The sequence below is a fragment of the Colias croceus genome, chromosome 6 (assembly GCF_905220415.1).
Source record: "Colias croceus chromosome 6, ilColCroc2.1".
In the NCBI taxonomy this organism is placed as follows: domain Eukaryota; kingdom Metazoa; phylum Arthropoda; class Insecta; order Lepidoptera; family Pieridae; genus Colias; species Colias croceus.
This window is the reverse complement of record NC_059542.1, coordinates 9,252,629-9,268,027: the sequence shown is the minus strand read 5'-3', so window position 1 is coordinate 9,268,027 and position 15,399 is coordinate 9,252,629. Positions and strand designations below refer to the sequence as shown.

At 31.0% G+C, this 15,399-nt stretch overlaps 2 protein-coding genes across 2 annotated transcripts in view; both read left to right on the top strand.

Moving 5' to 3' along the window:
• Positions 1-15,399, top strand: part of LOC123692240 (NAD(P)H-hydrate epimerase) — a 494,715-nt gene that overhangs the window by 473,137 nt on the left and 6,179 nt on the right. Inside the window, exon 5 of the mRNA XM_045636960.1 lies at positions 1,397-1,404. The gene's annotated coding sequence lies outside the window, so the exon portion shown is untranslated. The remainder of the gene's footprint in view (positions 1-1,396; positions 1,405-15,399) is intronic.
• On the top strand, positions 1,118-15,324 carry LOC123692695 (ionotropic receptor 40a). Its single transcript, XM_045637468.1, has 15 exons — positions 1,118-1,293; positions 2,318-2,411; positions 3,286-3,381; positions 3,702-3,838; positions 6,708-6,867; positions 8,069-8,172; positions 8,479-8,572; positions 9,110-9,268; positions 9,598-9,751; positions 10,346-10,578; positions 11,526-11,685; positions 12,020-12,116; positions 12,519-12,669; positions 13,450-13,543; positions 15,143-15,324. Exons 1-15 carry the CDS (start codon positions 1,118-1,120, stop codon positions 15,322-15,324), a joined length of 2,091 nt encoding a protein of 696 aa, XP_045493424.1.

The following is a 15,399-nucleotide window of genomic DNA, read 5'->3' as shown; positions in this document are numbered from 1 at the left end:
ATTGAAACGCATGCGATGCATAGCTAATAAACTTCAAGAGTACATAATTACGTTGGACGTTATTAAATACGATAGTTCACATTTGAGGGTAGTAAATTATTAACGTCGACCGTTGACAGCACTCCATTTGAGTACGCTTTAGAGACCTTTTACAATGAGCGCAGTGGATTTGGAATATTATGTTTTATTTTGCGCGGATTTTGGTTGTTGTTTACATGAAATGGGTTAGTATACTTTGTTCTTATATGCAGAACAGTGGAATTTCATTATTACTACGATTAATAGGAAAGAGCAAAAGAAAATACATAATTTTATTTATCTTAAAAGTTAATTTTTCTAATAGTACATTACCATTAACAACGTGTTTCTACATACTGCTTACTCTTATATCAAACTCTATTGTAGTATACAAAAGCTTAATTTTCTTATACAATAACTAATAACTATGATTCCATCAAAATGAAAGTCACAAAGATGTAAAAGCGACTTAACCCGTTTGCAAAGTCCTACGTCTGAAGGTAACACGGTAAGGCTTTTAAGCCATCGGTCATATAGGCCTTTCCGATGAAAAGTAGCCACTTACCTTGTCAAACGCCAATCCATATCCAAGGGACGTCATACTGGGAGGTCAAAGAATAAATTTTTATAGGATTTCCTTATCATAAAAAGCATTTTTTTAGCATAAACATTGTAATATTTATCATGCAGCATAGACATACTTACATTTAACAAAAATTGTGCGGGCATATGAAAGGAAAGCTTAAAATGCATTGTACACAAATAGAATAGAGAGTGTACACCACCCTACACCAATACAATCACAATGTTGCTGTAAAATTCTGTTCTTTATATTATTTCAGATCGATTATATTAGAACACAAGTATGTTTATAAGATATGAATATTCATAAACATAACAATAAATATATTACATAAACATAATTAAATTGTAAAAAAACATTTAAAAAAATGACTTGTAAAAATTATTTTACAAAAAATAAAAACCATAACGTGTCACGTCTGCACATAACATAATCTATATCTTTATTCAAGACGCTATAAGACCCGACCATTCGTCATAGAGTAAGTCTAAATATGAGACATTCCATGTGACCATAATGTTCGCACTTTTGCTGTTTTTGCTCCACCTAAATTCAGTTCGTACCTCGTTCATCGATTATTCTAGACACGTGGAGAAACTTCCAAAAAAATCCTTCAAAGCTATTGTGGATATCGCCGTTGGGTTACCTACTAAATCTTTAACAATTGTAAGGGGGAAATCTTTTGATATCAGGTACATATTCTTTGTCTTAACTATATTATGTATTTTCCTAAAAAATAGTTGTTATTTTATAATTATACTCAATATTTCTAATCTGAATATTTATGTAAAACTCAAAATAATGTCGTCATGAAATTCAAATATAACTTCAAATAAATACGATTTAATAATAAAAATATTTTTACACATATACCTAATCTAATAAACTTAATTCTTAGAATGGTAACGGACTGAAAAGCAATTGAATATTTGGTTTTTTAAATACGTTTTAAATAGAATGAAAATGGTAAAATATTTTTGTCAAAACTACATTATTTTATTAAAGCACCACATTTTTTTTATATAAAAGTAAATTCGTGATTCAATGTGTAACTCTACCTAATATTATTTAGTTGCTTCTCTTATTTTTATTTATTATATTTGAACACGAGTTTCATGGAATTTTCTTAATTTATTTTCATCTTTTTTCTTCATAATGCAATGTTTAAATAAAAATTCATAGTTACATATAATATGTAAATGTTACAACTCCTATACTACTTACACAGTAATAATAATATACCTAATATGTAGCTGAAAAGTTGTTTGTGAAAGAGATTTTTATCCATTAGGAACATTTAATCTATAATACATGTTTCGTGCATTTTATCAAAAATAGATGTCAACAATAACAACAACGATAATAAGTCTTTCTTCTATATTTCATACATCCTACACATTCAACTCAATTAAAATGTTTATAAAAACATTTCTCCCGTCCGCAGTAAATTCAAAATAGGAGAGCCATTTGATTTATTTTGTCTATATTTCTTGAAACAGTCGATAACCCTTCTTATTCTTACCTTTTACCTTCGTCTTACCTTTTTAATACGGCTAATAAATGCATTTAAGATTTTTATTATAATACGTATTGGTGAGAAGTTTTGTTAACAAATTATTTCAGTTTATGGTTACCAAAATTTTCCATCCCCTAAATAAAAATATAGTAAATATAAGTAGTATGGAATAAAAAGCCTAACAAAAAATGTGATTTAAGGGACGACGATGAATACCAAATGATTTATTCATTATGCCAAAGCCAAATACCTGTTATCAATATGGACTTTTTGACAAATGACAGTAAACTCGAGGTAAGCATACCGTTCAACATTTTTCATTGACAGACTCTGTACGTAACTTATTACCTAAAAGATTGTGTTTTTTTTATTGTAAACTGTGATAGGAAAGATAAAATATAAAAGAAGGTATATAGGAGTTTTAATGGACAGTTCAAATTAAAAGAATGAATGAAATGAAAGTTATAATAATGACCTAGTTATCAATATAATGTTAATACCTCTAATTAGGTAATAATATGTTACTGAAATAAGTTTTCGAAACTACTTGTTTCAAACAAACAGACTTACACGAGTATAGTTTAGTATGTTTATTGTTATAAGCACAAAATTTTGTTTATCTTGTTACTTTTGTTTATGTTACTAATAGGAATATTATTAGATCTGATCAGATATCATATATTGAAAGTACCTACGTATTCACAAACAATAATATTATTTCCGTGTTTCGTTCGTATATTATAAGTATCTTCTCTTGCCTTCTTTTTACCTAGTAAAATACACATGTTATATTGTTTATATCTTAATATATATAAATCTCGTGTCAAAATGTTTGTCCTCAAAGGACTCCTAAACCACTTAACCGATTATAATAAAATTCGCACACCATGTGCAGTTCGGATCCAACTTGAGAGATAGGATAGTTTAAACTTCAAATCGTTTTAGAGAAAGCGGGCGAAGCCGCGGGCGGTAAGCTCGATATAGTACATTTAGTATTAGTATATCTGTGTATATAAAAAAATATTTGTCTTGAAACGATCAACGGACAAACAAAATAATTATAATTGTATCTACACTATGATATTACGTATCCCAATAAAAGATCTTCAAAATCTTACTTCTTTGTTAAACTTTTTCTTTTTATTCCTACATAAATTACTGTTTTCAGTATTTCAAGTACCAACGGGATGGGCTGGACACATCAGAGGAGCGAACCAGTCTAATCCTCTGCGAACCGCAAGAATGCGAGACCATAATTGCCGAGGTTGCTTAAATTACGCGGAAAGTTATCAACACCTCATTTAGCTTTACAAATTTTAAACACAACACAACATTTTAATGAAATATTCTTCTGTTTATTTTATAAAAGTATTATAATGCAAGTCTAGTTATATTTCTTTTTATAAGTGCATGCTATATTATGTTTAAACATAAACGATTCCATGCACGTTTAGAAATGTTCTCTTAACGAACGTGCACTTATAATACGGCGAAAGTTATGAAAACATTTTTATACGCGACAGCGTTACATCGCTAACAAAAAGCCCTCGCAAACTTCATCTAACGCCAAACTTTTGTTACCAGCTAACAGAAATAAATTTAATCCACCGCTCGATGCTATATATTTTTTACTGGCAACACGGGGTCGTGAGCAAGAAGTTTCGAGACGGTATGAAGGAGGCGATGAGGGTCGCAGTCATTACTAATCCTAGATGGAACGTGTAAGTTAATTAATTGTATCTTTTTAATCACATGGGCGGTATTTATTTTACTGTTCGACGTTAGGTGAATGAACTCGGAGTTGAAGAAAATGGAAGAGCGCTTGATTACTTCTAAGTTCTGGTAACTTCGCATTATAAGTGACAATTTATACATCTTTGAAAAGGTTTTTATAATTTAAAATTGAACTTTTAAGCTTATTAACAAGCCTTAGATGCAACTTTCGTAATATGTACAATAATTACTTGTAAATTTTTCACGCTCTAGGAAAAATACTTCACTAACTCTCAATATTATGATATTCAATCTAATCAAATCTACAACACAAAACTAAAGAATCAATTCAAAGTCGATAACTAAGTAACTACCAATTTATCGAAACGAACCGCAGAACGGCGAAGTCCCACGCTCATATCTCGTTACAAAGGGTCAGGCTGAATTTGTTAAATAAATTTTGTACCCAATTTAATGGAATCTAGCAAATTCAATAGCCCATAAACATCTGTACCTAATATTCGATGTGAAAGCCTACTAGATAAATAACGATTTATCAAACCCAAAACGGCTCTAGCTACCCTTTCTATCACGTTGTTAGCACATAAGTGCGAAGGAGATAAAATTCAACATTAGTGGGAAAACGACCAATAAATCAATACAGTAAACCACATCGTAAATCAACGCAGCCGATACACTAAATTATAATGAATTTGTGATTACCCTATAATAAAATCTGTGTACTGTACGTCTATAGTTGAGCAACTATAGACGTACAGTACACTATAGCTAGTGGAACTAGAGCTAGTTCTACTTATTTCAGTATAGCATTGCACGGCTGTACCGATTCTGATTACAATATTAACTATTCATGGTCAAACAAGAAACACTCCAGCACTGATAAACAGTGGGCTATGCAATATGCATATGCTGTGTTGTTTCATCATGAATCATCTGTATACACAACCCTATTTCTATTACAGATCCCTTAATGTATTCTATAACCCTGCTATAAAAGAAAACATATACAAAGGATCAAGAATATTATAAAAATCCTTTGTAATTCACTATTGAAAAAAATCAACTAAGAGTTAAAAAGAGCGTGTGTGCCGAGCATACGTGTCAGAAGTGAAACTTCTTTAGCAAGATTCAAAGAGAAAGATTAAAGATCTATAATCGTCGCCTTACTATATGACGTAACGGTATTGCCATGACGCGATATTCAAATTTTACTCTCAACGCACCTAAAAAAATTTCTCTTCAATATTCGGATAGAGATGGGACCCGTTTGAATTGAATTTTCTTTTTTAAAAGCAGAAAAATCATATTAGGTATCTTAAGTAGCGTCATCAAATGTTAATGCTATAAAATTAGTAATTAAAATAAGTGCCTAAATCAAAAATAAACAAACGCTACTTTTAAATTAATTCCGTAATAATCCGTCACTTTTGCAACATTGGTTCATAGAAATATTTATATCAAAAAACCTACAAAACTGAAGGAAATGATAAGTTAAATATTTTTTAATAATTTAGAAAAAAAAAGCTTAAATTAGGCTAATATTGAATTCTCAGTTAATTATTTTAATTTAAAGAAAAAGGGTAAAATAAATTAAAAATTGACATCGTGTATGCGATATTATAATATGATAGATTTCGTTGATTGAATTTCATTTGAATATCTTTTGTTTCAATAACAAAAAAAAAATAATATCTGAATTAAATTAATTTAAAGCAAACATAATCAATATGCGGTTTCGCTGTTGGCTTTACAATAAATAATTCAGCTTTTATTTTTTATTTAAATTTATTATATTTAATATGAAGTCTTAGTTTTTTTTTATTAATTCCATTTAATAATGAATATACTTAGGTGTTCCATATACCCATCTCTTGTTTCACCAATATTAAAGGTTTTCATTGTTATAAAAAGCTTGTAATTTCTAGAACTCCTTTTATAATGATGTAGAGCACACTTAATTACTCTATATTTAAATTTTACCTAAAGATATTTCAAATATACTGCGATAAATTTTACAACCCAATAAATTTATTCCCTGTACAACACTGTCAGTATTATTTGTACAAAATAGCAATATTCAGTCACAGTTCATTAGACCTGGATCGATCCGTGAATTTTTCCTTCAACACAATAAAGCTTCGTCTGATTACCGTCCGTTCGGACGCCTTTATTTCTAAAAATTACATTTTTCTCTGAACCCAATACAATACAAAGAGTCGGACAATCACGTATTTTGTAATTCGATTGTACGAAGCACCGATTGAGAATTGCCGAAGATATTTTTTGAGTGCTAAAGATATTTACTTGGCTACAAGTTTAACAATAAATCACTTTATATCGAAATAGCTTTATGTCGAAGCTGTTAGTAAGGGCGTTATTAGAATCCACTTATTTTATCCAATACAATTTCGCAGATGTGTTGTTTTGAGTTATTTTACTGGCGAAACGTGAATAGATTGTCTCTGCATTTATTGATTGTCTCAATTTAGGAGTGATATTTTTGGGTGCAAGTTTGAAAACTTTTGCTTTTATTGTTATGCTATAACTACATAGTATAAAACAAAGTCGCTTTCCGCCGTCTGTGTTTCTGTATACTTAGATCTTTAAAATAACGCAACAGATTTTTATAGGGTTTTTTTTTAATAGAGATAATGGTTCTTGAGGAAGCTTTTAGTACCTATATAATTTGTTAATTTTTAGGTTAATAAGGCGAAAGAAAGAAGAAGAAAGAAAGATCATTAATTTACAAGAAAGCTAGTATAGTATAAGTTAATATGAAAATGATATAGATAACTCGCCTCTTAGTTTGCACGCTTGGTCAAAAAAAATAATATGATCTAAAATAAATTATTTCAGGTATCGTATTTACTACAATCAGGCAACATCAAATAACCTGAATAGTCTGTCTCTAGTCAACTGGTGGTCTGGGAAGCTGTACAAAAAGCCAGTGCTGCCCCCAGCTGATAAAGTTTATGCAGATTTTCATGGGAGAGTATTTCATGTGCCCGTTTTGCACGTAAGTTTTAGGCATTGTAATCCATACTAATATTATAAATGCGAAAGTAACTCTGTCTGTCTGTCTGTCTGTTACTCAATCACGCCTAAACTACTGAACCAATTTGCATGAAATTTGGTATGGAGATAATTTGATACCCGAGAAAGGACATAGGCTACCTTTTATTGCGAAATATGTACCACGGGCGAAGCCGGGGCGGACCTCTATTTTATTATATGGAGGGATGTACCATGCTTTATTTGTAATATTCTTTATAAAGATATTGATATCCAATAAATGTTTGAGTTTAACCATCTAACTAGTAGTAGTAGACTATTGTAAATACGCCAATGTGATTCATGAGCTCGTCTGCGCGGTTTAGTATTTAAAACTAAAAATATACTATACCAATAAACCTATGAACCTATACAGCAAAATATATTTATTTGATACTTGCCGATACTTCTAATTTACAATTAGTTATTAGAGTATAGTATTACATTATATGTGTAACTAGTGGTCCACCCCGGCTTCGCCCGTGGTACATATTTCGCAATAAAATGTAGCCTATGTTCTTTCTCAGGGTCTAAAGATTGTCTGTGCGAAATTTCATCAAAATCGGTTGAGAGGTTTAAGCGGGAAAGCGTAACAGACAGACAGAGTTACGCATTTATAATATTAGTAGGGATTAGCATAATAATTATATTAGTTAAACAGCGCATACTCAGTCTCTCATTATCAATCTCTATGTGTGCATGTTTACGACACACTACATAAAACTCCTGCATTCTACTCCGTTTTTAAACTTTTACGAGTTTTTATTGCGAATCTACAATTACACGAACCTATAACAAGTTCAGTGAAAAACTTTAATTGCTACGTTTTCCACGTAATCTGAACAGCAATTCATATTTTCTCAACTTTTGTAGTTTGAAGTTTATTAAATATTGGCTTGAAATAGCATGCCAATAAACTATAAGAATAAGGCCATTCTCCCATTACGATACGCACAGGTGATTCAAGTATCCTGCAAGTCTCGGAGACTAGTCGCCGCGACTAGTCTCACATACGCTACCGGTACCTACATACAAATGTATGTGAGATATTCCGCGGCGACTAGTCTCCGAGACTTGCAGGATACTTGAATCGCCTGTGCGTATCGTAATGGGAGAATGGCCTAATCCACTTCAAGAGAGATGAAGTTAATTTGTAATTTTTCAAGGCGCCCCCGTGGCATTTCGTGAAGTACCAAAATAAGTCAGTGAACGTCACGGGCGGGAGGGACGACAAACTTTTGGCTTTGCTCGCTAATAAGCTTAACTTCAAGTATGTATTCTTGATAATATTTTTATGGGATTGAGAATTAGTTTAATGATTATGGATTTGATCTTTTGACAAATATCTTTTCAGTTTTATTTAGCTCTTAAAAGAAATAAAAGACCACGTAATAATTTTGAAGCTTGTTTTTGTGAAATCATCGTATATTGTTTTAATTTCTTTTCTAAATAGTAACCTTTTTCAATATGTTTTTATTTGTACCAGTAAATATGTCTTTAAAATTGTTATACAGCACCTAGATAACTTCTTACTGCCATTTATTAATATAATATTTGCTCTATATTAATGTACCAGATACAAATACTACGACCCACCGGAACGAAGCCAAGGATCTATGATTTCTGGAAATGGCACTTTCAAAGGTGTTCTCGGATTAATATGGAAACGAGTAAGTCTGAATATAAAAACACTATTCACATCTTATTGTGCTAGTAGACCATTTTTTAGAAACCATTTCTTTTTTTTTTGGATAAATAAATTAAAGGAATCTTCTTCAACTTCCAGGTTATTTTACTTTTGTGGTTTTGCTTAAATATTAAGAAACTATAATGGATTTACATTATAGTTCAAAACAAATAAAACACAATTTTAAACTCTTATATTAACAATAAGTAACTCATTCATTTATACCATAACACAGAATAATATGTTCCAAAAGCACTATTCAACATTCCTTAGTAGGTAATCTATACTAATATTATAAAGCTGAAGAGTTTGTTTGTTTGTTTGAACGCGCTAATCTCAGGAAGTACCGGTCTGATTTAAAAAAAAATTTCGGTATTATATAGTCCATTTATCGAGGAATGATATTATATAGTCTATAGGCTATATCATCACGCTAAGACCAATAGGAGCGGAGCACTGCGGGTAAAACCGCGGAGCACAGCTAGTTATAAATATAATTATTTATTTTTATCTTCCCCAGCAAGCGGACTTCTTTCTCGGTGACGTCACAATAACGTGGGAGAGGCTGCAAGGTATGGAGTTCAGTTTCCTCACGCTAGCGGATTCTGCGGCCTTTTTGACTCACGCGCCTGCTAAGTTAAGCGAAACGCTTGTCATTATCAGACCTTTTCATTGGCAGGTAATGATGATTATGAATATAATTAAATACAATTATTGTATTGGTATTGTTTCTGTATAACAACGTCTTTATCAATTCAATTCCACAATCTCGGTGATTCGTTATATAAAAAAAATATTATTAGCATATCTAGGGAAATACGGTGATTTATATAATAATAATTAATAAAAATATACTGGTATATTTATTAACTCATAACTTTTGTAATATATCTCTAATCATAATAATAACTAATCTCATTCGCCACAATATCAAAACCTATCCAATTTAAGAAGAAAAAACGTAAAATTAAATATTTTTCTTTCTCTCTCTCCGTTTTTTAACATAAGGTGTGGCCGTTTGCTGGCGCTACATTACTAGTGATTGGTCCGGCTTTGTGGTTTGTGATAGCAGCACCCTCCTTCTGGCAGCAACGGAAAACAGACTTGGTCAAACTGCTTGATGAATGCTGCTGGTTTACCACTACGTTGTTCTTGAGACAGAGTAAGTTATTTTGATAATACATTATTACAAGTTTTTGTCGATTAGAAGAGATTTTTTTGCATTATTTCGCAATTTTTAGTGTCTAAGTTTAGTGCGAAAGAATGATCAGATAAGCTTAAAAGTTTTGTGGGTTATCTTATTATTTATTTGGCAGTAAGTGACGGCAATTACTTCGCCCATGAAGGTGAATTTTACATTTTTAACTAAACTAGATTATTTAATTAATTATTTATAGTTAGTTATTAATATTATAATTGTAAATGTGTAATTGCAGTTCTATGTTGCCTGAATAAATAAATGACCAATTAAATATATACCTATATCCTATCCTTCCTACTATCCTATCCTGTCCTACTAATATTATAAATGCGAAAGTTTGTGAGGATGTGTGTGTGTTTGTTACTCTTTCACGCAAATTCTACTAAACCGATTACAATGAAATTTAACACACATATAGAAGGTAACTTGGATTAACACATAGGATAGGTTTTATCCCGGAAATACTATGGGAACGGGAACTATGCGGGTTTTTCTCTGAAAACGCGGGAGATGCCGCGGGCATAAAGCTAGTATAATATGATGAAATAATTCCAGCAACAAATAAGGAACCGTCACAATCACACAAGGCTCGTCTAGTATCCATTCTTATTTCTCTTGGAGCGACTTACGTCATTGGTGACATGTACTCCGCAAATCTTACAAGTCTTATGGCTCGACCGGCGAAGGAACAGCCTATAGGAACATTGGAAGTGTTAGAAGAAGCTATGAGGAAGAAAGGCTATGAACTAGTAGTTGAGAAACACAGCTCATCGTTGACTATTTTACAGGTAACATATGGAACTATTAATTATTTACTGCACGCCCAGGTACCAGCTAATCCAAATATAATTAATATAAGTAGTTTAAAAAATTCCTGAATTTATCATTGTATTTTACAAAACTTACAATAAATATGTCCGTTTAAAGTGGCTCAAAATCAAATCTAAAGGACATTTATAAAGCCTTTGTCGGCTTAATAAATGAAAATAAAATTTGACGATAATATTTCCAAAATTGTTTTAGAACCATTTTGCGTTTATCTTTTTCAAACATAAAAAGATCCAGTAAATAATATGGGTATTTAATGCCCAAATAAATATTAAATTGGCACAATATAAACAGTAATTACGGCAAAATAAAAAGATAAATATTATTTATTTGACAGTAATAAATGAGAAACGTTTCCATGGAGGTAAATTACATAGATGTAATTGATTACAAGTTTTGTTTGTGTCTAACTTCTGTTTGATGTGGTCTTAATTTGGTCTTTGTTGACGTGGTCTAGACAACATCTAACGTAACAGTAATTAGTCCTTGATTTTCCTCGATGATAACGTGCCCTAGATAGACATTGTACTCTATGTACTAGATTCTTGTTACTATTATTTAGAGATTCTTACAATGTGTGTTCATTTGAAACAACTCTCAATTGGATTGTACTAGCTCAGTTTTTTAGGTAAACTAATTTTAATGATTCATTTTTTGTTCGAATGGTGTTTCTTGTGAAGTTACTTAAATTGGAGATGTGACAAATAGGTTTATAGTTGATTATAAGCAATTATAATAAATTCGAAATAATATTGAAGTAAGTTCTAGGTTCTGTATGTAAGTTTTACAGTCAAAAATCAATTTGATGATCTTCCTGTTTTTCGATGAACATAACATAAAATAATATAGTGTTGATATCAATTCTAAGTTTTTACTAAGAAATACAATAATTCTTACAATGGTATAGAACGGGACAGGAGTATACGGCTCTCTCGCTCGCCTGATGAAGCGTCAGAAAATCCAGCGAGTGAGGAGCATTGAAGTGGGGGTCCGTATGGTGCTGTCGAAGCGTCGGGTAGCCGTCCTGGGGGGACGAGAGACCCTGTACTATGATACTGAACGATTTGGTAACAGCGCATTACATTTAACTAAAACGTTTTTATTCCCTAATAAGTCTCTGCGAAAATCAAGAATAAAAATAAACAATTATGTTATGACGAGATATACTCACACCCGCGCTAATACAGACAATTGATTTGTTTATAATGTTGAAAATTGAATTCGAGAAAGATATTGGCCCTTTGTACCTTACCTACCTTGATGTCAATAGCAAAAGTTCGATGTCACTCAGGTTCATTTTATTAATAGACGAATATTCAAACTCGGTAAAGTTGTTAGTTAAACTATTAAATGCAAAGAAAAATTTACTATATAACTACTATCAAGGAAAATTCCATACAGGTTCACACAATTTCCACCTCAGTGAGAAACTATACACCCGATATTCAGCCATAGCTCTTCAAATCGGCAGCCCCTACTTAGAAACCTTCAATAATGTGTGAGTGTTTTGATTCGCTTATTTTTCTTTCATATTATTTCACTTCAACCATAAATGAAAAGGTAAAAGGGATTTCGTATTTATTTTCTGCAAAGATTTCGTGTTGTTAATTTAGCTTGTCACGTATTCTATTAAAACGTCGTGTTCTTTTCAAATAGGTATAAATAGATAATGGAAAAAATTATCGATAAAATATTGTTATTAATTTAAGCACTTTTAACTCGTAGTGGAAGATATATCAATAGAAATATTATTTTAGATTATATGCGAATAATTGTTACGAAACTAATATTGAGGACACAAAATCTCAATCAAAAGTACTTTTAAACATGGTATAAAGCATAATAATTAGTCTTTTATCTCGTGTTTATATTAATCTGCCATTAATTTTCCTTCCTTCAGGGTAATGACGTTATTTGAGGCGGGAATTCTCAACAAAATTACAACCGACGAATACAGGAACCTTCCAGAATCATCTAGACGTACTTCGAAGGTCACGGAGAGTGAGAATAAGGAAAGTAGTGATGGCGGAGAGAACGGCATGGCGTCACAGGTCAGTTAAATTGAAAGAATAATTTTGTTAAATGATAATTTATAATTTAATACAAGATTATGAAATTAGAAAAGCTCTTGGCGTCAAGTTTATCTTTGATTAATGGCGTAAATATTAGTGATATAATATATTTTTTATACATTATTATTAATCAATATTTCAGGCCAGCGATAGCACGCGACTTTACTCTTATCTGTTTTTGGAGCCTTGATTTATTTTTTTCTTAATACATATTATATTTTGTTTTTAGTAAAAGCTGTTTTTTACATATAACCATTATTAGTTTAATTCAGTATCTATTATTTTTATTGTATACTCATTTAGAATGCATTAGTATGAAACTATTTTTAACCAAAAGAATGAATACATTTCTACAAAATAAACATTTAAATGAACGTGACATAATAAAGTTTTTGCAAAAATAAGCAGCATAAGTGCTCGAAATTTTTAATTTTTCACTTGTTAGTTCTTTAGTTATAACGAAGCAGTCTCTTGTCAGCGTTTGAAATTAACCAACATTCTACTTTTTATATAGAAGTGCTTTTAACATTTTTGGTAAAAAGAATTTTGTTTTTAATTATATAAAAATTCCTTGGGGAAGACAATCACGACAGGTCCAACAAGTCTACAAATATAACTCAATTTTACGAATTCTCAAACATAAAATAATTTTCATTATATTACATGTAAAATGTGTACATATATTTTATTTTAATAATGGCAGATAATAAAAAAGAGGTGTAATTATTTAGAAAATTTTAATTTATTTATTATTTCTAGACGCAAAACGAATCAACAATAGGTTTAGAACCCGTATCTCTTACAATGCTACGAGGGGCTTTCTGTCTTCTTGGAGTTGGATATTTATTAGCAGGTATGTTTCAGAAGTATGTTATAATAATTCTTCCTGTTGTTTTTTCATAATTTCCTTTTTTTTGCTATCGTGAAAAAATAACATCCATTCATAACATAATATATAGCTAATTCCATATTTTTTTTTAATATAATTAGTGAATTATTTCTTATGGCACTTGAAACATTAAAACATTCACATAATCTGAAGCAATTTAAGTATTTTTAAACTGACACTCATATCACTTATATTTATTGAAAATATATCTAACTTACAATCAAAACACTTAAAAACACAACATGAAATCATAATGAATACAAGATTATCTCATCATCTTAATTTCACAAAAAAATAGAATTTCTAAACATCTCAGAGGAAACATGAAGCGTCGTCAACGATGTCGTTAATTGCAAAAATTCTATTAGTTCTTACATTTTTCAGTGAAAATATTTTGAACGTCGGAGCTCATAATATTCGGGTTGATGAGGGTAATTCTATTAAATTCCAGAATATAATGATCTCTCATTAAGTCGGAATGAGGCTTCCGTTACTCTGCTATATTGGATCGACAATTTTCGCGGCCGACCAGAACTAATTAAATTAATAAACAATCGAGAATGATCTTATAATCCATTACTTCGATTATTACTTGCCGTGGTTTAGGCGGGCGTTATTATAAAGTACACTAGTAAAATATATGAACATATCTATAGATACATTTCCAACTTTTGCATTATTTAAACACAATGCAAAAGTTATTCTATAATATAAAAATGAATCGCAAAATGTGTTGGTAAGCGCATAACTCGAGAACAACTGCGAAGCCGGGGCGGACCGCTAGTATTAAAATAAATATATATATTACTTATAATATATGTATAACATTATTCACATTACTAAAGTTATTAAAATAAATATTTTTATGTAGTAATGAAGCTTGTTGCTAAATTGTATACTTACTACGATTGGATTATATCCCGCGAATGAGGGATTCGGGATAATTATGTATGTTCATTATTTATATCGTGTTCCATGAAATAAGATATTTATAAATATTACCTCATTTTAAGTTTCAACAACAACCGCTACAGTCTCAATGCAATATAGGACGAAAACATCGCAATTTTTTGATAATTTTAGTACAATTAATGACCTCGTATTGTCTCATAAAAACGCCTAACCTATGTTAAATATACTCTTTCCCAAATTTTATTAGTTACTAGCTTGCGCCCGCGACTCCGTCCGCGCGGAAAAATTAAGAAAAAAATATCCTATTTTATGCCCAGGATAATAAGGTATAATTATACCAAGTTTCATCGAAATCGAACCGTTAGTTTTCACGTGATGCCTGAACATACAGACAGACAGACAGACAGACAGACAGACAGACAGACAGACCAACAGACAGACAAAATTTTTTTTAATCACATATTTGGGCTTGGTATCGATCCAGTAACACCCCCTGCAATTTATTTTTTCAATATTTTCAATGTACAGAATTGACCCTTCTACAGATTTATTATATGTATAGATTACAAGTGAGTAATAATAGTACATAAAAATACATTACCTTAGCTTTACTATAGGTTTACAGCAACTAATATTACCTAATACTTTCAGGTCTAGTATTGAGTATAGAAGTCTGTGTACACCGTCGCCGCATGATCACACCTACGTCTATAATTGAGAAGACTCCGGCATACCGATTGAAAAGAATAAAACGCCATCTTAGAAGACACATCCGCCACCTCATCCGAGCCTTTCAAAGGTTCATTGATAACGCTCTAGGACCAGTGTATTGAACGTAAGATTAATTTCACTTTAGGATTTAATTTTATAAATATATTGAAGATATGATGTCTTTAGAGATTAGTTTG